Genomic DNA, 25773 nt, shown 5'->3' on the forward strand with positions numbered 1-25773 from the left:
CTTCTTTTTGAAAATGATAAGTAAAGCATTGGGTTATTCTATTCTATTCCATTCCATTCCATTCAAACTCGTTAAGCCGAGCAAAATGGATTCAAAACACTTCAATAATGAGATTAAAAATGAAACAGAAAGGATTCTCTTAGGAGAAAGTTAAGCCACACGAGGTCCCAATTGAATCGAGACAGGATGCCACCTCAAAAGGTCGCAAACTGCTATCCATCCTGCCGTGGGAAACGAATTTGATTCCTAAATTCTCTCTGCACTCATACGCACACAATAATCACGCCATGATGTAGTCATTTTGTTTCATAGGAAAATCTATCTCCTAACCGCGTTAATTAAACAAGATTAATAACCATTTTAAAATTTAATCACATGACACTCACATTTAATCGAGGTGGTGAAATGTTTTAGAGATTTTTAATAGTTAAGTCAGTCAATATGGCATTTAGTTTTTTAAAAAAAAGGACAAATCAATAAGAAAAAAGTGTAATAAAAGAATAATAAGTAGAGAATAGAGGGTGCAAATGAAAAAAGAAAAAATAAAAAAGGTCCCTGGAGAGAGAGAGAGAGAGAGAGAGAGAGAGAAGTGGGTCTGGGTCACCGCCGGCGTGTATTCGTTTCAGATATTGTCGGTGGCGCACGTGCTGAGTCCACCAACGCACGTGCGTGAGCCAACAACCGCCACCCATTTCTCGATTGGTCGCTTCGTTCCTAATCCTCGCTCTCACACTGTTCCCAGAATTCGAGTCAACAACAGCAGCATTCGACAAACCTCTTTACACTAGGAGAAATCTTTTCCTACCATTATTAAATTCGATGTAGGAATAATAAAATATTAATTTATTAAGAATCCACTACAACTATCAACCTCTCTCTCTCTCTCTCAAAGACATGAGAGACAATACCCACATCACAATTCCACTCAGCAAGCCAAACATAGACACGTTCTTGGCTTGTTAAGCTTAACTTCCTCTCTCCTCCTCCTCCTCCTCCTCCTTCTCCTCCTCCTCAAATTTGTTATCTGATACAAAGTCAAGAGTATTGCATGGATGCAGCTCAGTGGCCTCAGGTGATTAAATTAGAAAAGATCTTGTTAAAATTTTCATCCTCTATGCTGTCTACTTCTTATGTAACTTGTCCATGGTGTGTTGGATCTATTCTTCTATTTTGTTTTTGGGTATGAGCATGAAGGCTTTCTTCTTCTTTTGGCTAGCTTTAATCCTTGAAAGCAATCAAGGCTAGGCACCACTTTCTTTTCCCCACCTGATCAACTTTCCTTCCTTCTTTTCTCATCTCTCTTTTCTTCTTCTTCTTCTTTTTTTTTTTTTCTGTCTCCTTTTCCTTTAACTATGCGATAAAAGCTGAGGCAGGAAAGGAAAATAAAGTGTAGATTTGTTGTTGTGATGTTCACAAACTACATACTATTGTATACCTAACTAGCTAGCTTTTCGAAAAATATATATTTGTATGTAGTATTAATTTGTTTATAAATTTGTCATGGGGATCTTGTGGTGGTCTTCTTCAGGAGATGGTGAGCTCCAACACCACCAGCACCAGGGCACAACTAATGGAGAGGAAGCCAAGGCCACAGAAGGAGCAAGCCCTCAACTGCCCGAGGTGCAACTCCACCAACACCAAATTCTGCTACTATAACAACTACAGCCTCACACAGCCCAGGTACTTCTGCAAGACTTGCAGGAGGTATTGGACCGAGGGTGGATCCCTTAGGAATGTTCCTGTGGGTGGTGGATCAAGAAAGAACAAGAGATCCTCCTCCTCCTCTTCTATGTCTACTACCAGCACCACTACATCTATGTCGATGATCTCCAACTCCAAGAAGCTGCTTCCTGATCACCTCACCATGCCACATATCTCACTCTCTTCCTCCTCCTCCTCTTGCCAAGAACTCAACCTTGGTTTGATCAACACAGCCAACAACAACAGCAGCAGCAGTGGCACTCTTTCTGCTATGGAGCTGATGAGGAGTGGGATGAATGCAAGAGTTGGCTCCTTTCTGCCAATGCATGAAATTCCAACTGGGTTTGGATTTCAGGACTTTAGGGCACCAACCCTTAGCTTTTCCATGGATGGAGTTGGTGCTGGTGGTGGAGGCTTGCAAGGGGTGCAAGAGAGCAGGCTTCTCTTCCCATTTGATCAGGACTCTAAGGCAGCGGTGACACCAACAACTGCTGAGTTTGATCAGCAGAATAGTAGTGGGCAAGCTGGAGATCATACTGGGATTTGGAATGGCATGATAGGTGGTGGAGGTTCTTGGTATAGTAATTGAGAAGAAGGTATAAAGAGAAGATGTAGTAGCATTTCAAAGAGGCTTGCTTGGAGTTTGTTCAGGACTAACAGCAGACAAAGGATACCGTCTCCTTTACCTTTGTCTCTTTTACTTTCTTCTTAATTAGTTTCTCTCCTCTTCTCATTTGTAGACATATGAAGCTTCTTTTTGGGATAGCTTCAAGTGCTGTCTTAATTAACAACTCAAACTAGGCTTCTTTTACCTCTTCTTCTTTTCCTGCAGGAATATATAGACCTGACTACAGTGAAAGGAATTAAAGGAAAGGAAAGGAAAGGAAAGAATGGGCACCAATGTGTTGTATGTTTTGGTGTGTATGGAAATTCATAACATGACACTGTAGAGATTTAGATGTCCAGGATTGTAATGGATATCAATGTAGATGTCAAGGAAATGAGAACTATCTTAGTTTGTTTATCTATATAACCATAACCAAGGATTTGAGTGTAATACATGTAAAATATATCCAGCTTTTGTCTTTCTATCTGTCAAATATTTTTTACCTCCTCCCTCCCTCCCTCCCTCCCTCCCTTTATAGCAGATCTGAGTTGTCATGTCTTATCATCTCAATCAAGATTCTTCCAGCCATGAAAGCACTAGAGGAGGAGCTTGAGAGAAGAGAACAAGTTGGTATGACCACACTCTCAAAGTACTTATTATTTTGTTATCTTATGTTAAGGCAACTGTGATATTTTAATATAATAAGATGCAACATTCCTTTCTTTCACCCATCTTGCCTTTCCATGGGTGGTTTGAAGACCAGTTTCACCTGCCCAACCAAAAATTTCTTCCTCACCTAATCATTCCTGCACCCACTCATACCATTTCCATGTAGGATTAATTACCATCCATCCATCCATCCATGGCTTTTCTTCTTTTATTTTATAATATACTCGCAAGCCACTCCACATCCCCATGCATCCATCCATCCATCCATCCATCCACCCATCCCTCCTTTTCTGAGGAGAGGTGGAGCCCACAAAAACATTCCCCTCGGGATGCGTGTTCATAGTTTAACTCTAATTATTAACTCCATTAAGCCTGTTTGGATGTGATTATGATGCTTATAATATACTATTAGGGAGGGAGACCTGGAGAGGGGTTGTGGGCTGTGGCTCTTGTACCGAATAATGCATGCTTGAAACCAAGTGGTCCTCTCATAGATCTAGTCTTTGTGCCCATACCTCTACCTTTGTCGGTTTGCTGTTCTTTCGTATTTTTCTTATATTTCCGAGGTTCCTAGCAAACTAGGTGGAGGCATTAATTTTAGCTTGTTTTTAGTTGCTGTGATCATAAATGGGATGTAACACCCCACATCCATTATGTTTTTAGAATTGCTTCATAGTTACTTGGTTACTATACTTTAGCCTAAGTTTTTTTTTCTCTTTTTAATAGAGATTTTTTTATATAATTACCACAGAAGACTTTTTAAAATATTATAATTACCACCAAAATTATTCGAAAACATTGTACACTTTCGAAAATATTATTTATTTTTAAATTAATTTAAAAGCCATTTAAAATTATAGAAACAACGAATTATATGATAAAAGTTTGTAGTACATTTATAGAGGGAACAAGGAGTCAGCTACTCTGCCATCCAATTCTTACTAATAGCAAAGTCCAATGGTGAAACAACATTGCATGAGGTACATAATTGAAAGTTTATATAAAACTTGATACATATATATATATGTATGTATGTACATTTTAATGAAAATCTTTCTTAATTTCACTGCAGTACTTCATAAGAAATAAGTACATTTCCCTAGTTCCATGCCAAACCTCTCCCAAGGAACATCCTTAATAAGTTCATGCAATATTGTAATCATGGAAGATAGTGCTTCTTGTCATAATTTCAGCAACCAAGCTTCGATTACCAACAAAGATTACTTGCAATCCATTAAGCACGAGACTACTTATTTGAAAGAAACAAGTCATAGAAGGAGAAGCTTACATTGTAGCACTCCAACATGTTTTTGCAACAAAGCAGTATACAGACAAAGTTCATCATTTACAGGTTCTTTAAGCGATTTCTGTACAAAAGTTACATACTACTACTGATGACTTCAAGTGCTAGTCATTGTTCCTCCATTCTGGCCCATTCAATAAGTTATGGGCATCTAGTAATCAAGACAAAAGATATCCACAAACTATATAACGAGCAGTCTCAGTTGCCTGCATTTATTCCAAAGATGCGGACCTTGTGCATGTTAGGCAATTTGGCAACAACGAGCACAATCACTGCAAGGGTGTTGAGGAAAAGCATTGGATGTCTGTAGTCTGTTGTGTGTGAAGCTATCAAGTACCTGCCGGAAAGGAACACAAGGTAATTGGTCAATATATCTGTTAGTTGATTGAGGCTCCAACTCTGACTTAAAGGCGAGTTTGGCAGGCATAATATGGAATCATAGTACAAGAACACGGATTTCAACACTATCGTGGATTGGAAGCTTATGTTCTTACATGTGCAAAAGTAGGATCAAACTTTGACAAAAAGTTTCTGTCCACAGACAAAAAAGAGAAATATGCATACTGCTTTGACAAACTTAAAACAGAAAGGATCATATAGAAATAGATGAAAAATAGCTGTCCTGGAGCTCATGCTGTAATTGCTACAGGCTAGGATCACAACAAGTGCAACATGTGCATACCTCAACAAAAGAAATTTAGTCTGACCAATAAAAATACACCATTATTTACATAACTAAACTACATTGGCATAGCTCTATGCCTTAATTAAAAAGTTAACAAATTATATTGTTCTAATCTGAAGGTACAAATTTGAAGAAGTTAAGCTTCAACCAAGTAACAGTTTGACATCCAAACGTAGGCATAGCTGTGGACCTAAAAAGTGAGAGACAAAATTGGACTTACAGTGAGCCTTTTATACCTCTGCAATTACATTTTACCTATTGCTCTTTTATATGCTTTTTGTCATCCTTATCTTCAACAAAGAAAGAAAAATGTTCTGTACTCTTTCAAGTGAGACATATTTCTTTACCAGAATTACCTCTGAAAATGCAAATGAATTAACCAGTATAAAGTAGAAGATGAAATTATTGTGGAAAATACATATTCCATGCTTAGTAAGTGAGGCATCATTATGCAAATAATTCATTTCAAAGTTTTCAAGCCTAAAACTGCAGAACAAAGGAAAAGGATGACAAAAGTTTCTTACAGAACCACAGGGACCACAGTCAAAAACTTCCTATTACGAGTAAGCTGCTTGCCATTGTCCATTTGCTCCCACCAGGTCAATGTGTTGTACATACCCTGGTCATCCGCAAATGGAGTTCCTTTCTTCCAATGGAAAAAGTGATACGTGATCTGAAATATAATACCACAAGTAAACCTATAGAATCTAGGAAGGAGCAAGGATAGAGACTGTACTCAACCAGATAACCATGCAAGGGAAAAAAAAAAGCATTTATGAATTTAGGAAGCAAGCCATATATCAAAATAATTTCAGTTACCATCTGTCCTTCCAATAGTAATGAAATAATTACCTTGTGAAAAGTACATTGAATTATAAGGAAGCAACAGTAAGTGAATACAACATAAAAAGTCAATCAATTGTAATTCAATGTTCAAACAACTATTCCACAAACAAAATAAAGAACAAATTCCTTAAAATTCTTTCAGACATTTATTCAGTTAAAAGAAAAGCACCCTGATTCATGCCTTCCAATTATTTGATAGCATATAGTAAATTATAAATAGGCTTAACTATGTTTTATTCTCCTATACTTTGATTTAATATTATTTTATCTCTTGTACTATAAAAACGTACAAATTGCTCCTTGGCTTTAAAAACTTATAACTAAACCATCTGTTAGCCTACTGTGAGCTAAAAGCCACATGCTAAACATGTGAATAATAAGTTTTACTTTCATATAGACACAATTACCCTCATGAAGGTGGGAAAGTTTTTTTTTTTTTTTTGGAACAATTTTGTTCTATCTTCTTCCTCAAGCTGACCTAAAGAGGGCTTGCGCTCTTTTTTTTTTTTTCAAGCCCTCAACTTCTCCATCCCATTACTCCGCTTCCATATCCCATATCCCATATCTCCATCTTTTGTGTTTCCTCACATGGCTTTCAGTAGAAGTAGCAGCAGCACCAACATATCACTTGAAGATGTGTTTTGCCATTAAATAAGACCAATCATCTCAAGCTCAATCTCCGTCGAAATGTATGTGGTCTTAAAAGTCAAGCAATGTTTCTCCTGGCTCCTCAACTATTAAATGCTGCCCAGTGGAGAGTGAACAAGAAGAAGAACAACTCCTTCATTGCTCTGCATGCCTATATAAGGAGATTGAGATGTACATTGGTTTGGGGCACAGGTAATGAACACATGAGAGGTGTTTTGCCACCCAATTGGGTGGAGTTGTTGGAGCTAATTTGACCGGCTCGGGGTGGGGTGTGGGGGGCCCATTCGGTCTTGGATGCAGCTTTGTGTTGAAGTGGTGGGTTTGAAGGATTTTGTGGTGGCATTGGTGGAGGATTTGATGGCAGCTGTGACGAGGACTACGTGGTGGTGGTGATTATGGAAGAGGGTTTGGAGCTAGAGGAGGTGCTGGTGCTGGTGCTGGAAGTTAGGTTGGAGATGGTGGAGGATATGGAGGAGGAGGTGGTGGACTTGGTGGTGGAGGCGGTCAGGAAAGAGAATTTGGAGCTGGGGGAAGGTGTAGGTGGTGATGGTGGTCTCTCCAACTATAGAGGGGCAGAGATTAGAGAGGTAATTTTAAAGGATTTATTAACTGCATCTAAGGAGTTATAAGTTTTCAAAAAACTAGAGAGCAATTTGTACGTTTTTATAATACACACTACGCCAAAGTACATGAAAGAAAAATATAATTAAGCCTTATAAATAACTACATATAGTAGTAAGCAAGTGCAATTTTTGGCTGACCAATGAGTTGGGTGTTTGTAAAGCTGATATTGATTGCAATTCCAACAAAATTTTACGCATTTTTCACTTCTTTTAGATACTTCATATATATGTATAAATATAGCAGTATATCAACTCTACAGAAACTTTTACTCTCCAAAAATTATACTGACAGATGAGAGCACATAAGGAATGAAAGGAAAATTTCAATCATATGCAAGGTATGCCACAGAATTTGGTGAAAAAACCCAGATGAAGGGAAGCCTCTAAATCCAGTATCATGCAACTAGCAATCAGTAGGAAAAATGAATGCGATGCAAAAGTGAGAATATTGAAAGACAACCTAAAATAGTGATGTTCTCAATTCAAATCTGTCCATAAGAATCTAAGGGGAACAAAAATCTCTAAATAGAGTTTTTTCATTATACCCTCAAGAAACCAAACATGTTAAACTGTTCACATCATACTCATAATCGCCTATAAATTTCTTCTGCAGGAACAATATTATCTAAAGGCCTTAAGAACTTTGATTGTCTTCCACGTCACACCATTTAAAGTACAGTAAGCTCTCCCTTTTGTTATGGACCTTCGTAGCTACGGAACTCACTTCCATCTAAAAGAATACAAGAATATCAACTTCCTTATAACTGACCTGATTCACCATAAAATAGGTGACGGTTTAAGTCTTTTATAGAATCTCCAGAGTCACAGCATCAAGTAATAGATCATGAACTCACCATAAAATAATCTGTACTAATTCACCATAAAATAAAAGACGGTTTAAGTCTGTCATAGCATCTCTAGGTTCACACAATCAAGTAACACAGAACGGACTCATGGCATGATTCTTCAAGGACATGGGAAGTTTATTATTAAACTAGTGACTTGAGAAAGTTATCAAAGCCCGTCAACTAGCATGAAGCAAAGCAAGCCTGTGAGTCATCCTCCAAACAAGAATATAATGAGTACTTCAGCATCAAGGTAGTCCGTTAAGTGCCCTAATTGCACAAAAATTTTCAAGATCACATCTTTAATTCTCTATCAAGCATAAGCCGCATAATTTGTAGTTCTATACAAAGAAACAAGCAAAAGGAGCTTCTTTCACCAGCCATCCATGTAGAAATGTGAATACCCCTTGGGTTGTCCCAATCAATTACCTCAACCAAACTATCAGATCATCCAATCTCAGAAGCCCAATATCAAACTTCAGAGAGAAACAGAATCAAATAGGTCGAGAATCCAAAACAAGACGGAATCCCAAGAAAGTAACATAGCGAACAAAAGGAAACGAACAAATTCATCGATAGTCCTTAAATTCATCACCATGCGGTACCTATTCTACCAAACAGAAAAGTAATCATAGAGCAAGCAAGAGGGGCGTACGGCGAAATGGGAGAGGTTGACGATTGTCCAGGCCATGCCGGGAGAGCATCCGAGGACGGAGAGGACGAGAAGCCACGAGAAGAAGAGGATTAGGATGTACGTGGTCCAAACACCGGGGTACATGAACCACTCCGTGTTCTTGTTCAGATCCGGCGGCGGCACCGCCTGCACGTAGAGCTTCGCCATCACCTTAATCCTCCTCTACTGGAATTCTCCTTTGTCGAAGCGACCGCAGAAGATTCGCGAGAGATGTATCGATCGAGCAAGGGGTAAATATAAAAAAGAGACCTTTTTAATGGGGTTACAGCGGCTATTATTGATTGCCTCTGGCCTAGCTATAAGAACCAAGACAAAAGATAAGAGATAAATCATAAGTATACGTAGCTCAAAATTCATGTGAAAATAAACCACGGAAATAAATAAACATATAAAGGAATAATAAAAAACTTTGTAATTTTTTTAATTTAATTAAAATATATAAAATAAAATAACTAATTGGTATTCAATTTTGTATAAATTTGAGTGCTTTTTTATATAAATAATAATAATAATTTACATTTCCAATGATTTAACTTAGATATCTAAACTATTACTATTTAAAAGTTTAGAAAATATGTGCAAAAATGACGATAGTTTAAAAAGTCTAAATAAAATTATTAAAAAATTAATTATATTATATCTTTGTGAATAATATGTTAGTTTATTCTCTAATGTTTTTTTTGTCACAATGCAAGAATATATTCTGAAGGACGTCTTAAGGTGGTATCATTCATTTAATCATTGTGAATAAATCAATGGCAGTCTTGAGCATACTTCTTCCAGAAGGAGATGGCGATTTGCAAATATGACAAAAAAAATGGAGGAGTTTTTTATTCTTTTCCTGCCTCTTTTCCACAATGGAATTAAAATGTAGGCGGTCGTCGGTAAGACATTTCTTCAAGCATGTGGATGGCAGCCTCAATTCCTCTTCCTTTGTCACCTATAACTCAACATCCAAGAACAGCTTATCTCCACGCTCACGGGGACCGCCATAAAACCAATACGTTGTCTTCTAATCAACAGTCGCTTCTTAAGAGTCGAACACTTCCTCTCCCTACTCCCTCAACCCAAAGAAACAGAACTCTTCTTCTCAATGACACATCCGATTACGCATCTGCCATTGATTCCTGCGACTGTCCCTTCTTTGGGCGTCAGATACACGCCCATGCCTTCAAGAGAGGTTTCTGTGGTTGTCGTGAGTTCCTCGAAACGAGAATACTGATCATGTATGGTAGATGCTCCACTGTTGAGGTTGCTCGCTTGCTGTTTGACAAAATGCCTCATAGAACTATGTACTCGTGGGTTGGAATTTTAACCGTAATTGTCGATCATGGGTTTTTGGAAGAAGCCATTTTTGTTTTTTTGGAGCTGATATCTGTGGAAGTTGAGTTGGAATTCTTCATATTTCCGGTAGCCTTGAAGGCTTGCGGTGGACTTGGCTCACTGGAGTTAGGGAAGGCACTACATGGTTTTGTTTTGAAAAAAGGCTTTGATTCGAATTTGTATGTTGGTAATGCTCTGATTGACATGTATGGCAAATGCGGCTTCGTGGATGAGGCTATAAGGGTATTGGAGGGGATGCCAGAAACAGATTGTGTTTCATGGAATTCTGTCATCAATGGATGTGCTGCCAATGGAATGGTCTTTGAGGCATTAAAGGTTTTAGAGAGCATGCAGCAGTCAGATGCTGTTAAACCTAACCTTGTCTCGTGGAGTGCAGCAATTGGAGGTTTTGCTCAGAATGGTTATGATAAAGAGGCCCTTGAGCTACTTGGTAGAATGATAGATTCCAGCATTAATCCAAATGCTCAGACCTTGGCTGTGGTCTTGCCTGCTTGCGGGAGGCTAGAATTGCTCAATATTGGCAAGGAAATGCATGGCTATATTGTGAGGCATGAGCTCATGTCAAATGCTTTTATTGTTAATGGACTAGTTGATGTGTATAGGAGGTGCAATCATATGATTGCAGCCGAGGTGCTCTTCTTGAGGTTCTCAGTAAGAAATCTGGTGTCATATAATACTATGTTAGTTGGGTATTGTGAGAATAATGAGTTAGAGAAGGCCAAGGAGCTGTTTGATTGTATGGAACTTGATGGAGTCAAGAGGGATGCAATCTCATGGAATTCGATGATTTCTGGTTTTGTTGATAATGAGAAGTTTGATGAAGCTTTAGAGATGTTTAGCTACATGAACAAAGAGAAAGGCATTGAATCTGACTCCTTCAACTTGGGAAGCAGCTTGTCAGCCTGTTCAGCCTTGGGTAGACTCAGACAGGGAAAGGAGATACACTCCTATGCAATAGCCAGAGGTCTGCACACAAATCCTTTTGTGGGTGCTGCACTGGTAGAACTATACTCTCAGAGCCAAGATTTATTTGCTGCTGAATTGGCTTTTGGTGGCATAACAGAAAGGAACACAGTGACATGGAATATGTTGATATCCGGCTTTGCTCAGGCTGGCAAACTGAGCCGTTCCCTGGAGCTGCTTGCTTTGATGAGAGAGGATGGGTTTGAACCAAATATCTATACATGGAATGGAATGATCGCAGGTTGCATGGAGAATGGGCAGAACGAATTGGCTTTGCATATGTTTTGCAGATTGCAATCTGAAATGTTAAGACCTGATATTTATACAATTGGAATGATCTTACCTATTTGTTCAAGATTGGTATCTATTGTGCGAGGGAAGCAAGTCCATGCATACTCAATTAGATGTGGCTATGACTCGGATGTCCACATTGGGGCAGCCCTTGTGGACATGTATTGCAAATGTGGGGACATTAGACTAGGAATACTATCATTTCACAGGATATGGAAGCACAATCTGGTGTCTTACAATACTATGCTTGCAGGGTTTGCAATGCATGGACTTGGAGAGGAAGGCCTTGCACTCTTCAGTCAGTTGATACAATATGGAATTAGACCTGATGAAATTACCTTCCTATCTGTTTTGTCTTCGTGTGTTCATGGTGGAGTAGTCGAGGAAGGCCATTTCTATTTCAATCTGATGACATGTTATGATATAAAACCTGATCTGAAGCACTACACATGCATGGTTGATCTTCTTAGTCGTGCTGGGCAGCTAAATGAAGCATATGAGCTTATTCAAAATATGCCAATGACGCCTGATGCTGTGGTATGGGCTGCACTGCTTAGTGGCTGTGTCACTCATTGCAATGTACAATTAGGAGAGATTGCAGCAAATAGGCTTTTTGAATTGGAAGAAGGAAATGTAGCAAACTATATCTTGTTGGCAAACTTATATGCCCTAGCCGGTAGATGGGATGACTTAACGAGAACACGGCATATAATTAAAGACAAAAGGATGCATAAGAGCCCAGGATGTAGCTGGATTGAAGTACATGACAAGATTCATTTGTTTCTTGCAGGTGATAAATCTCACAGACAAACGAGTAAAGTTTATGCTACCTTGGAGTCATTGAATTATCATATGACGAGACATGATGAAATGGCAGAGATTGCTTAGTAGCCTATATGCTCGACAGCTTCCAGCCACAATATTCAATCTTTCTACAGTTGATTCATGAAGGAATCTTCAGCAAGTTTTACTTTTCGGGGGAGAAACTTGACCCCCTTTTCCATTCATTAGGAACCAAAAGCAGATACCGAATAGCAAGGTCAGATTACTAGAAAAGGCAGAATAAGAAATGATTGTATGTGGCATAAGTTAGGGGTGGCATCAATAGACAAAACAGAAGGTTACAGTTTCTGACTTCCAAAAAAGTGTAGATAAATGTATATGTTCAATATAATTTGGCTTCCCAAATCTTGAGACTGTTATGTGTGTATGCAAAGTTCAGTGCAAGTCTGAGATAGACTATGCTTTCCGTTGTTTGTGATCCACAGAAGAATGAGACACCTTGCTGATTATGTGTATAAGTTATTCACTCCAGGTTGGAGAAGACTTCCAGAATTATTCTGTAGTCGATGTGTAAAAGTTTTCTATTCCATGAGCTGAATCTAATTGCATAGCACTTCTTTCATAGAGCCAGTGCTACGTGGTTTTAGCTTAAACTCATAGTAAACTATTGGATTTATGCTAAATTTTAGACAGGTCATTTTCAAAAAGAAAGGAGTGGCAGACGTAATACAAGTGAACCTTAAAATGAACATGGACTCCAGAATAAATTGTAAATACAAGGATATATTGAACAGAACATTTTATCTGTACAATGTCACGTGTTTAGTATGATAGTAGCTATAGTATCTTTAATCAGCACTTTCTTTGAGACTTTGGATGTTTCTATGTGGCTTTATACTTTTGATTACTGCACAATTGCCTCCTCCCTATGTACTTGAGTGTCTCGTCAATGAGCACCACTGGAGCTGAAATCAAGATGACCAGAAGCCACTCATTCAGGCTCAATGGCACAATGCCGAAAACACTGGCTAGGAAGGGAACATAGAGAATGAGAAGATGGAGGCCAAAAGAAACCAGCATTGCCACAAGAAGCCAAGGGTTCTTCCATGGAGGCATCCGCAGTAAGCTGTTGTCTTCTGACAGAGCATTGAGAGAGTTGAACATTTCGATTGCTACCAAAACAGAGAGGGATAGAGTCATCGCCTTGACTTTTCCGACAGTGAAGTACTCACAGGGGTCTGCCAAAGATATTACGCGGTCGCCGGCCAAGAAAGGATCCGGCGAGAAATCTGTCCATGTGGGGCAATCTCTCCATGAGCGGAGCTCCGCTAGGGAGACTAATGTATGGCCATCGCTTGATAGATCAATGCCCATGAAGGAGGGCTGAGTGTACCACAGAATGAAGATACCAACAGTTGCCATTCCCACATATGAACCAATTACCTGATGCAGAAAAAGAGCAAGAAGTTATATCAGTACTAATGCCAAAGAGTTGGCTTCCAACTTCGAAGGATCAAAACCATATGATGATAGTGACGTTACAAAGAAAAATTGGAACTAGAGGATGCAACTAGGATGATGGATTTCTATGCTACATAACTTGGCACTACTTAGTATCAGTGCTGATTATTGTGGCCATTAAGCTCACCAGATAACGGAAGAGAACCCAAGAGTTGATGAGAGCATCATTGCTCTTGCGTGGTGGTTTGTGCATGATATCAATGTCAGCAGGGTTGAAACCGAGGGCCGTCGCTGGAGGACCATCGGTCACCAAGTTGACCCAAAGGAGCTGAACCGGAATTAGGCATTCAGGTATGCCAAGTGCAGCAGTAAGAAAAATAGAAAACACTTCTCCAATATTAGATGATATCATGTATCTGCATGAGAGAAAAATAATTCTAAGTATGTCTTCAATAGAAGTGAAAGGACTAGAAATCAATCGTAAATTACCTAATGAAAGATTTCATGTTATCGTAGATAGAACGCCCCTCTGCAACAGCTGAGACAATTGTACTGAAATTATCGTCTGCAAGAACCATATCAGCAGCCTGCTTCGCGACCTGAAATAGAAATCTATTATCAAAACCATTGCGGCAATCCACTGCAGCTGCCAACCGAGGACCTTACAAATATGTAAAGTTGACATTGTAAAGTGTAAGCAAATGATGGATAATTATTCATTGCAACAGACATCGATGAAACTTTTCTACAGTGAACTAATAGTTTGATATATGGCAGAGAACAAAAATGTTATTTATAACAAAAAACCAAAGGTTCAACAAGATCCAGTTGGGTAAAAGAAAAGGCATATTTAATTAGAAATCATCCTTACCTCGGTTCCAGTGACACCCATGGCAATTCCAATGTCAGCTAGTTTCAGGGCAGGTGCATCATTAACACCATCTCCGGTCATGGCAACAATCTCCCCCATTTCTTTCAGCAGACGCACAATATCTTGCTTATGTCTTGGCTCAGCACGAGAGAATACTACGCCTCCGGGCATTGATACGACTTCAATTTGCTTAGATAATGGAAGAGCTGCAAACTCTTTACCGGTGAAACTTTTATCTTTGAGGCTTGTCAGTGTAGGAAATAAGCCTATTTCCTTGCAGATTGCCTCAGCTGTGGACTTGTTATCACCAGTTATTACTATAACTTTTATACCAGCACCTCTACAATCATCAATCGCCCTGTGCACTTCATCACGAGGAGGGTCCTATTCAAGTTGCAGCATTGTCCTTGTTAGTGAGTAAGCAAAAGTGGTCAGAGTTTCGTAATAATTCAAATGATGAGGCTAAAGGATGCTGGAAAGAATGAGACAGTAGCAAGGAAGACACACCCTTAGACCAATAACTCCAACAAAAATTAGATCACTTTCAATTTCAGAGTAGTTAACCGGGTCAAGCAACTTTCTGTGAGCAGGATGAGTGTTTGCATAGTAATCTGAGAACTCTCCCAAGTCATCTTTGAATGCAAATCCCAAGCACCGCAAGCCTTTTGAACTCATCTCTATGACGTTCAACATAATCAACTGCCTACATGGTTCATCCAATGGAACAACGGACCCATCTGCAAGCTGGGCAAATGAACTTCTCTCCAGAATAGTCTCAACAGCGCCCTGAAAAACATAAGTTTAGATCCAATAACCGAGGTATTAAAATGAAAAAAGCTAAAGAATCCACAGTGACTAAGAACAACTTTTCTCTAAGTTCTTTCCCAATTAAAAAGTTCAAATGCTCCAGAATATAATATATCCCAACTTCCAACCGCAAGAGCATGTCTTATTTGTGACTCATAATCTTATAACAGAATTCATTTAATGATCGTAGAAAATATCTATGTGATTCAACAACTTTCGGATGAGCTTGGATACTCATAATCCACTCTTCAAAGTTACAGGGAAAAGCATCCGACAGGGCCTTATTGCTGTTGGGAAGAAAGAAATATAGTTTATGAATTAGAAGTAATTTTTTTAAGGATCTAACAGCTTGCAATATGACAAAGAACTTCAGGCTATAAAATGAGAAATCCTTAAACACATCCCTAACTGTATATATATGTAATTCAAGCAGGTGTTAATCAAAACGTATAGAGCACCTTTACAAGAAGACGATTACTCCCAGTTGGTTCGTGGACAATAACGCTCATCGATTTACGAACTCTGTCAAACTCCAAAGTGGCAATCCTGCTCGATCTCTTTATCCACCAGTCACAGCAGCCTATTTTTCGCAGAAATGAGCAACAAGTTCTCATAATATATCATCGAATGGCATATAAACATTGGGTTTCTACTCACCTAATTTTACACAGTTGCGATCATTGGAATAGTCAGAAGCAAATGGTGCATCACGGATTCTGCTCCTTGCCTTTGTATCTGGAACTCCCATCTTCTCAACCAGTACCTTTTACCAAAAAGATGGAACTCAGTCACTGGAGACATCAATTGCTAAATTTAACTAGGAATATTTTTTTTAAAATAAATATTATAGATTGACATTTACAGTTGGAGAAAATCTTCTCTCCAAAATCCTCTGAACAAGGAAAATTTTCTTTCACAGTGATGTTCAATAATAATAATGAAGAAAATCATGGTCACTGGTTAAAACTTAACTTTTAAGAGATTATATATAGTCCAAAAGAGGAGACTAATATAGGCATGAGTAAATCATCTGCCTAATATGCAATCACAGTACAGGAGAGTACTTATGTATGTAGAAAACATAAGAAGAAAATGAATAACAACCTTGAGAGCTGCTTCAGTGGGCAATCCGGTGGCTCGAAAAAGATAGTCATTGCAATAAATCCCAGCATCATTGCAGATTGCACATATCTGTGCTAAAGTTTGCAAGCTTGTATCCATGTTGTTGTAGCTCCATCCAGTGATTCCTCCATCCTTGGGATTGTACGTTGTACCCTCCACATGGAACATGCGGGACATCGTCGGCTCCCCACCAAGTGTGAAAAATACATTGACAGACATCTGGTTGGTAGTTAGTGTTCCTGTCTTATCTGAGCAGATTACAGTTGTACATCCTAAGGTCTCCACACTAGGAAGCTTCCTTACAATTGCATTCTTCTTTGCCATCTTCCTGGTACCCAAAGCCAAACAAGTAGTGATCACAGCCGGAAGGCCCTCAGGAATAGCCGCCACAGCGAGTGCGACCGCTGTCTTAAAATAGTATGTGCATTTTTCGAAAGAGAACCGGAAGTTCCACAAGGATCCATTAGCATCCCAAGTTAGAAAATTTCTGTAGTTGATGGCCCAAACTATAAGGCATATCATTCCAATTATGGTAGTCAGCTTTCCACCAAACTCATCCAATTTCTTCCTCAGAGGAGTGTCATCTTCCTCAAGTGAGGCTTCATGAATCTGAGTCTGAATTTTTCCTATTTCAGTACTCATACCAATGCTGGTGACGATACAAACACAGCTTCCATTCACAATTGTTGTCCCTGAGAAGAGCATACACTCCTTTGCCTGCAATTCACAGTCATCAATAAACACAGGGTTCGTCCCCTTGATAACCGGCATGCTCTCTCCGGTCAACGAGCTTTGCTCCACCCTCAAGGTTGAGGTCTTAAGGGTCGCTATTCTCATATCAGCGGGAACCTTATCTCCAACCCTCAGTTCTACAATGTCACCGGGGACTAGCTCCCGTGCGGGCAACTCCGGGACATCGTATCCATCCCTGCGAACCTTGGCATTCTCGCATTGCATTTCCTTCAGCGCCTCAAGAGCCTTCTCAGCATTGGTCTCCTGCCAAACTCCCACAATGGCGTTAAGAACAAGAATCAAGACGATAACAAATGGTTCGACATAGACCTCGAACCCCGCATGCCCGGACTCGCTCCCCTGTAGGTAAGCAAGAGCGAAGGAGATAAAAGCCGCGACAAGGAGAATCTTGACGAGAACATCGTCGAACTGCTCCAAGACGAGACACCACAAGGGCTTTCCCTTCTCTTTCTTGAGTTCATTCCATCCGCATCGCTCCCGCCGGTTGTCGACTTCAAAGGAGCTCAGACCCTTATCTAATTTTACTCTGTATTCGTTCAAGCACTGCTCCACAGACCAAGCCCATGCAGGAAATGGCTTCTCTTCCATGATCCAAATACGTCACGCACCACCACCCACTCCAAATTCTATTATGCTGTTGCTTCAAACAGGCATAAACTCGAGCAGGAAGAGACCTTTAGCAGCATGTAAGACGGATCTCACTACCCAAATCTCACCTGAGAGTCGAGAAAAAGATCTTCTTTTTGAGACGAAAAGAATGGAAGAGAAAAGAAATATAAATATCAAAAGATACAACAATAAAGAACAAAAAGCAACCACCTTTCCTTCAGCAGGAACCGCCCAAATGGAAAGAAAACCACCACTTTTAGAGAAACCCAACGACAACCGTCACGCTAAGCCCAAGAGAAACCAAAATGGAGCCTCGGAAGCGCTGCAGCGCGAGCTCAGAGTGTAGAGAGAGTGAAGCGAGTGGGCAAAAACAAAATGATAGGGGGAAGGAGACAAAAGAGTAAAGAATCGAATCGCGCGCGAGAGAGAGAGAAAGAGAGGAGGAGAGAGGAGGCTTCTCTTCTCTCCCTAGTTTGGAGGAATATGGAATGAGAAGAAGGTTCGCTCGTTGGCTTCGCTTGGGATGGAAGCAAAGCATCTATCGAGAAAAAGCGGGAGCGAGCGAGAGAGAAAGGAGAGGAAGAGAGGTGGTGGGGGCTTCGGTTCGGATTTGGATTTGGAATTCCACCTCGATCGGGAGCTACGGCCTACGGGATTCGGGACTCGGTACTTGGGAGTCCACAAGACAAAAGAGTTTTGACTCTTCTGGTTGTGGGACCCGCTCTCTCCGGGTAATCGGGTCTGGAACAGTTGCCACGTATCGGCTGGGTCCCACTGTTGTTTACTGAGAAACTTCAAAACTACGTCTTTTTGTTACATTCCATATAAAAAACACACTGAAATTTTATCACTATTATTAATTCATTTCATATATATATATATATATATATATTTTTTTTTTTTTTTTTTAATTTTGAGATACAACTCCTTATTCCAAATAATAACTATACAAACACTAATATCAAAATTATATCTTATATGACATACCAACTTACTTACTAATGATATCAAATTAAAAAGTATTTATAGTAATTTTATAAAAAATAATTATTTTTTATCTTTTTATTTATTTTATATCACATTAAAATTAATTATTACGTTCTTATTTCATAATACAATCAAATATAAGAATTATTATTTCCAAAATAAAGACCTTATTATAAAAATAAGAAAATAGTAATATCTATTCTATAATTAGTTTATTCAAAAAAAAAAGTGAATAAAAAAGTAAAAAAAAAATAACCGTTATATATGTATATAGTTTAAACTTATTGTGACTCACTTTTTAAGATGAGTATCTTACTTATACAATATATATATATATAATTTATACTTATGTGATTAGGCTAAAACTCATAGTATAATTCTAACCTATATTAATATAATTGGCTAAATGGCGCTAATTTTAATATTAAAAACTTATAATAACTAATATAAATTATTATTATTATTTAGATCATTCTCACAAATATTCTACAATAAGATAGTATAAATAACAAAATAGTTAAATAATTAATATTTATAATTAAAAAATGATTTTCACCGTTAGTTTCGACCGATAAACTACCGATTCAGATATACCTTAACTATAGAAAAAAAATAAGTTTAGGAAGATACTTTAAAACTTAACCTAGTAAGTAGTAACCAGGGATAAAATATATTTTCCCCGGAAAATTAATGTTAGAAGCCCTTCTGTCTCTCATTTTTTTTCCCTTTAATTCTTTCCTAATTAAAATTTACAAATAAGAGAAAACCTCTCATCCCTAACTTTCTCTACTCTTATTATGTCTCTTATATTCTCTTTATCAAAACAGTGTATAATTCATTTACAATTAATGCTATAGTTCCTTAAAATGTTATGGATAAATATATAATACATGAAAAGATAATAAATATTAATAAGTCTAACAATGAGATAAAACAATAGTTTGTTAATTAAGAGATATAGTTAGTTATGTAAAGTATTCAAGCCATTTTCCTTTTTATATAATTAAGATGTCCTATGTAACATGATTATAAATTACACACATAATTTGATTAACATTCACAACCTTATTATGCATTATAATTTATTTATTTATTTGCACTCTCTAAAGTACACTATGAAAGGGAAATATTTCTTGTCCCTTGTAACAATCCTTTATAATACTGACAATAAATATCTTTGACTATTAAAATGGTATTTTAAAAAAAAGAAAAAGAAATTTGATACAAAGTTATATACTCTATCTAATTACACCATAACACTACTTGAGTATGGACTAACATATTTGACAATGATTGTTAACCAAAGTTAAACAAATTAATATCTTTTGACATGATCCATATGAACTACATTAAGATTCCAATTGTCTAGTACTTGTACTTTGCCATTAGGGCATTTTATTTTGAGTGAAATATTTAACAATTATGGTGATCATTGAACTAAAATATCATCTCACAATTAAAAACAAAGTCAACCATGTACTTGATATCCATCTTAAAATCTAATGATAGTTACTAGTTACAGGAAATCTTTTTTTTTTTTTTTGGGTCAAGTATGATGTGTGTTTATTAGTCAATTATTAATGAGGATGTGAGAAGACTTAATTCTTTCTTTATAAAATTATAATTTGATTTGAAAATGATAGGAAAATTTTAGTAATGCCAATAAATCTCATTAATTATAGCATTTGTATTTCTTTTTTATAGCTTGGTCTGAACCATATTTTTTTAAGCTTTAATAAAAGGGAGAAAGAGTTAATTACTCCATAACACTTATTAGGTATCGTGATAGTAGGATTAACCACTAGTTTGCACTAATCTCCTTTGGATCCTTGTAAAAACCTAACAAAAGGACATTGACGTATATTAAATAAGATTAAAGGATACAAAGCATTACCCACTTCACTTCCAAAATCCAACCGGATGAAGGTATCAAAAGATTACTCGACCACTCCATTACTTGAAGTCAAAAGATTCCAGAAAGAGAGAGAAGAAACTTCTCACCACTTTCCATTACCACTTTCCAATTGGAATCTCTATTTCCAAAAGAATCGACCTACGAGCTTTAATTACGTATATCTTATTATTAAGTCTGAGTCGAGTCAAGTAGTGTTATAATTATTAAAGAAAAGTCAAGCTCAAAAGTTGTTCCGAAACCTTTCTTTTCTTCTCTTTTCTTTTTATTTTTTTTTAGGACTAAGAGTGACTTCCTGGAACTTACTAGCTCCTGGTCCTGGTGGAAAGTATCCCATATTTAGGCATGGGCTAGCTTTATTTATTTATTTTTTGACCATTTTTGGGGTGAGTTGTTGGGTGATGGTTCTCTACTTTAGAATACAATGTTAGTACCTTGACTTATACAAAATATTATATTTTATAATATAGAATTATTATTATTATTATTATTATTATTATTGGATTAAATTTTGTGATGGTTAAAATTAGATCATTGTTATCATTAATACTCTCTACCTATAATGCAAGACATGCATGAATTCATGTTAACTAAAGTTTGTGGGCTTGTGAGACTCATGGGTTCGGCTCGGCTTAAACTCTAAATGAGCCAAGCTGAGTTGATATATCAATATATTAAGCTGAGCTGGAGCTAGCTTGCTCAAGCTTGGCTCAATTAGGCTCAATATATATATAACTTCTTAAATCCTAGATCAGTTAATTAGGCTCCCATGACCTCGTCCTCTCTTCTCCTTTCTTCCCTCACCCTCTTCCCTTTTCCCTCTTTCCTCTTTTCTCATTTCTTACCTATATCGATGACTCTTAGTCACCGTCTCCATCCACCTCTATGACCTCCCCCTCTCCGCCCTCCTTTTTCTCCTCTAAGCCTTCGTCAATGGGACGTCCATCATCGTCCTAACTCCCGACAGTCGCTTTATTAGCGAGATCTCCCCTTTCTTTCCTCATTTTAAGGTTAATACTCAAAATGGTAAATCGGAGCTTGAGAGGCTAGTAAGCGAGTCTCTTCACATTTCTTTGGCCCCGTGGGGCATCACCGTTAATGTCCTCTCCCTCAATGAAGATGGGGATGATGCCGAGGTCCTTTGTCGCTTTGCTTTTTGAAAAGCCCTCCCCACCACTAGCAAATGAGGAAGGCTCATTGATGCCGAGGCCCTCTTGCTTAAGCTCTCTACTCGATGTCGAGTCCCTTTATAGTAAGCTCTTTGCTCAATTCTTTTGACGAGGTGGAAATGAAGACGGGGACGACACCAAAGCCATCTCTCTCCTCTGTTTGACTCATTAATTGATGACCAGCCTCTAAATCCTCTCATCGAGCCTCATCAAACTGGAGATGAGCCAAACCAAGCTAAAATTTTCTAGCTCAATTTGAGCTTGACTTAGAAAATTCAGCAATCGAGCCAAGCCCCAGCTTGGCTGGTTTACACCCTTAATTATGAGCATTCCAAGAGAGAGAGAGATGTTTTGATCAAATAAACTTTTTAAGAGAGGTCTTTTTTGATAGATAAAGTCCTTGCAGCATCTAATTTGTAAAAAAAGGGGAAAAGACAAAAAAAAATCACAATAAATACAACAATTAGATTAATAAAATGTCAAGATGCGAATGACTGAAAATAAATAGGAAGACAGCCACCGAGAGCATAATGGGGACTGTTTAATCAGAGGTACTTTTTGCCCAACCAGCTCATTTAATGTGTCTTCAAGTTTCATAATTACTTTTCTACTATACAAATATTGATTTCTTTAACACAAAAACTAGTATCACCTCCCTTGCACCCACCAATTGGGCTATAATTCAAATCTAAACCCCCTCAATCCAGTTGACTTTAGTAGATCCCAATACCCAAATTTAATGCAGCCTTTTAAGAGAGAGAAAGCTCGTAGGTGAGATATCATTCAATTCCATCATAAAATTACAGCTAAACAGATAAACAAACCTATTACACAGTACCTTAACTTGGGCCCAGCCTGATTCCCTTAAGGATCATGTGAACAAATAATTTTCTATAGATTGTAGCCCAACAAATTGGAGTTGGCCCATCAAATTGTACACTTTAAATCCTTTGTCTGGTTAAAATTCAGATTTATATTGGACTGTAATGGGAGAAATGGGAAATCCCAAGTGACCGACCAAACGAGGAGGTTTCTGAAATAGATTCCCGACATTTTTATCATGTTAAAAATCTCTAGGGTTTAGGGTTCCTGGAACTGCCTCTCTTCGACAAATTCCTAGGTTCTTCTCCCTTCTTCCTCTCAAGATCATATATTCTGTGGAAATAGTTGCTCGAATTCGTTCTTTTCTTCACGAATTTAACGAAATTTGGATCCTTTTGTCCGTTTCTCGACGGAATTGGGTAGTGATGGATTTCTGCCCTTACTGTGGGATGTTGCTACAGATCGAGCCCGCTCGGAGCGGGCGAAAGCTGAGGCTTTTCTGCCCCACCTGCCCTTACGTCTGCCCGGTTGAGAACAAGGTGAATCGGTTGCTCTTTCTCTAGCTTCTCTGACCATAATTTCCTTTTATTGTTCTTTTCTGGGGCATTTATTTGTGTGAATTTTATTGGGGCTTAGATAGTTAAGAAGCATCGTTTGGTGAAGAAAGAGATGGAACCCATCTTTAGTGGGGCGGATGCGATGAAATTTGCTCCCAAAACTGGAAGTAAGTGCTTTTAATCTTGGTCAATATTTGATGAATATGCCATGCCACAGAATTTTCTTGTATTATAAATTTTATCATTGCTGCTAATTATTCATGTGAAACACACACTAGAACATGTTGCATGTCGTTGAAGAGTATGTGGTTTGGAAAGGTTTCTTCTTGTATTCTGTTTGATATGATACTAGTAGTGATTTTGTTACATTGTTATTCGTAAATTGTAGTGCAATCGCACCACATTTTGGAGATTTGTTACAATCTGGACGGAATGCTAGGATCTAGCTTTGTGCTTGCTCATTGAAGGATCCAACGGTACCAAATGTGGATAGGCCCTCTATGGTGTACATAAGCATCTATCTATGAACAATCACACACATGTGCAAGCCGCATACCAAATTAGTGAGTAGAAACAATAGAAAGAACTAAAATTATCTGATGTTCTTATTACATGAATCCTCTTGGAGTTTTGGACTATTCAACTGAACTTTAGGTAATGACTTATAGTTTGAGGAATTGGATAGGATGATTGAATATATAAGATTGTCAGTTTCTCCTCTTCATGGTGTCCTTGAATGTCCTACAACAGGGAGATTAGCTTGCATGCTCAGTCTAAGTTGAAATTGTTGTATACTTCTCATACTTAAGGTAGAAAAGGAAACGAGAGATTTATAGTTAGTGTTCTATTTAAAGGTTGAAAAATGAATGAATAAAAAATTAAAGATTTAAGGGAAGTGGTGCAATGTTAGATTGGGATTGCGGTAACTTTGGGGCTACATATAAACATTACCTTTGTCATCCAAGCCTTCTCCCAGAAACATATGGGGTTGGTAGAGAACTAAAAGTCGAGAAGGCTTCATGTGAGGCAAACTTGAATGGCTGCTAGTCAACCTAATATCTACTGGCCAGGACACTACTGAGCAAGGGAAACTGGATGGTAGGGTTTTCCCTTATTCTTCTAGACTTAACTATCTGTGCAGCCAAGGAGAAACAACCCAATGATTTTATATATTAACATGGAGAACATCCACATGCTTGCCATCTATAGAGTCATCTCAAGAAGATTGCATCTTCGAAATTCAGTTGGAGATGGAAAGTTAACACGATCTACTGCTGAGCAGCTGAGAAACGTAAAGCGACGATATTTTGTCCTTCCAATCAGGTTTTATGGTAGAACTAGCATGTGAGCATAAAAAGCCAGATTTCTTTCTTAATGGTGTTCTTTAGGCTCTACTTTCAGGCTTAAAGACTGCACAAGCAAGGTAAAGCCCCAATACATGTCCTGATAAATAATTGATCTTCAGGCAATTATCAATGGTTCTTGCCCTTGAAATTCTTCTTCCTAGAAATTATTGAAAAGGACAAGAGACAATGGTATCATCTTCTTGCACCCTTTTCCTTCCACATTGGTCTACAGATCTCAAAATTTAGCAGGTATTATGAAATAAATTAGTTCATCCATCCATTAATGTCAATCTTTTAGAAGGTGCTCAGTTAGGCCAAGAAAAATTAGGTCATGAGAGTATCAGGAAAAAAAAATGATATCAATTACTATGCAGAGATACCTTATTGGCCATTGTTGAAGCTCTTGCAAACAAACAAATAAACACTGTTTTTACGATGGTCGTTGTAAATTTTGAAGCATATATTATTTCTCATACACAATTAATGCTCTATTGAAATGTGTGGCTGTGTGGCGAGCATATGTGAAAAGCATGGGGCATGTTTCAGGTTGATTGTTGTAAGTGAAATGAATTCCGAGACTAGATTTTACGAACTACCTATAGCTGCTAAAGAATCTAGTGCATCTTCTTTCTTCTGCAAGAAGAGAGTCTTGAATGGGTACATGGGCCATGAATAATTAGAAATCAACTTTTCATTCCTCTTGTTCACTGGTAGCATCCATCAGGTGAAACTTATGAAAGAAAAATTGTATGAATGGTGTTTGTACCACTTGTGCTGTCTTATGGTTCTCAGTTGACAAACATATTCCCTGATGATGATTTCATGCTCTCTCATCTTGCAGCAACCTGTCCAAGGTGCCATAATGGAGAAGCATACTTCAGGCAGATGCAAATCCGATCTGCAGATGAGCCAATGACGACATTTTACATGTGCTGCAATGAGAGTTGCCAACACGAATGGCGGGATGACTGATCTCTTCCTATCTGCATTTTCCTTTCTTCAATTGCACATTGCACTGCTCTTTGAATGCTGCCAGTGAATGACCAGAGACTAGAATTATCAGAGTGCGTATACTAGCCTCTGTGTGGCGCATACAAGAAGAATTTATATCTTGATAAATTGCTATCTTTCTTGAGAATAACCTATTTGAGATGATTCCTTGGACTTCTTTTTTTTCGTTAAAATGTAAAAGTTTTATAAAATATATGTATTGTCAGTTCCTCCTCTGTATATGTGAGCTTATTCTGTCTCAAGGTCTGAACATATAACTCAAAAGTTATGTACTGCCTTTTCTGTGAACAACTTGTTAGCCCCTGTTTGGTTGGCAAACCGTACAAATTTTCTGCATATTTTTT

At 38.0% G+C, this 25773-nt stretch overlaps 5 protein-coding genes across 6 annotated transcripts; 3 read left to right on the forward strand and 2 right to left on the reverse strand.

The window, feature by feature from the left end:
- The first annotated feature begins 857 nt into the window (after positions 1-857).
- On the forward strand, positions 858-2794 carry LOC140764979 (dof zinc finger protein 1-like). The gene is made up of 2 exons (XM_073103876.1): positions 858-1072; positions 1529-2794. The coding sequence occupies exons 1-2, from the start codon at positions 1049-1051 to the stop codon at positions 2288-2290; spliced, it is 786 nt and encodes a 261-aa protein (XP_072959977.1). The 5' UTR covers positions 858-1048; the 3' UTR covers positions 2291-2794.
- A 1407-nt stretch (positions 2795-4201) lies between these two features.
- LOC140766061 (uncharacterized) lies at positions 4202-8909 on the reverse strand. The gene is made up of 3 exons (XM_073105465.1): positions 8583-8909; positions 5490-5638; positions 4202-4617 (listed from the first exon to the last, which is right to left on the reverse strand). Exons 1-3 carry the CDS (start codon positions 8766-8768, stop codon positions 4479-4481), a joined length of 474 nt encoding a protein of 157 aa, XP_072961566.1. The 5' UTR covers positions 8769-8909; the 3' UTR covers positions 4202-4478.
- Positions 8910-9530: 621 nt separating this feature from the next.
- LOC140764461 (pentatricopeptide repeat-containing protein At3g16610-like) lies at positions 9531-12107 on the forward strand. Its single transcript, XM_073103042.1, has one exon. The coding sequence runs from the start codon at positions 9531-9533 to the stop codon at positions 12105-12107; it is 2577 nt and encodes an 858-aa protein (XP_072959143.1).
- Positions 12108-12734: 627 nt separating this feature from the next.
- On the reverse strand, positions 12735-18206 carry LOC140765473 (calcium-transporting ATPase, endoplasmic reticulum-type). Its single transcript, XM_073104584.1, has 9 exons — positions 17836-18206; positions 16246-17732; positions 15799-15904; positions 15600-15721; positions 14842-15120; positions 14335-14718; positions 13953-14062; positions 13651-13879; positions 12735-13445 (listed from the first exon to the last, which is right to left on the reverse strand). The coding sequence occupies exons 2-9, from the start codon at positions 17602-17604 to the stop codon at positions 12885-12887; spliced, it is 3150 nt and encodes a 1049-aa protein (XP_072960685.1). The 5' UTR covers positions 17605-17732; positions 17836-18206; the 3' UTR covers positions 12735-12884.
- Positions 18207-22687: 4481 nt separating this feature from the next.
- LOC140765475 (uncharacterized) lies at positions 22688-25720 on the forward strand. Of its 2 annotated transcripts, XM_073104587.1 has the most exons (4): positions 22689-22813; positions 22939-23054; positions 23152-23239; positions 25260-25720. In XM_073104587.1, the coding sequence occupies exons 2-4, from the start codon at positions 22941-22943 to the stop codon at positions 25388-25390; spliced, it is 333 nt and encodes a 110-aa protein (XP_072960688.1). In that variant the 5' UTR covers positions 22689-22813; positions 22939-22940; the 3' UTR covers positions 25391-25720. The 2 variants fall into 2 exon arrangements, with proteins under 2 accessions (XP_072960687.1, XP_072960688.1); XM_073104586.1 differs by having other exon boundaries at positions 22688-23054.
- Positions 25721-25773: the final 53 nt, after the last annotated feature.

This window comes from Typha angustifolia, chromosome 8 (assembly GCF_048772165.1).
Source record: "Typha angustifolia cultivar Huaian chromosome 8, ASM4877216v1, whole genome shotgun sequence".
In the NCBI taxonomy this organism is placed as follows: Eukaryota; Viridiplantae; Streptophyta; class Magnoliopsida; order Poales; family Typhaceae; genus Typha; species Typha angustifolia.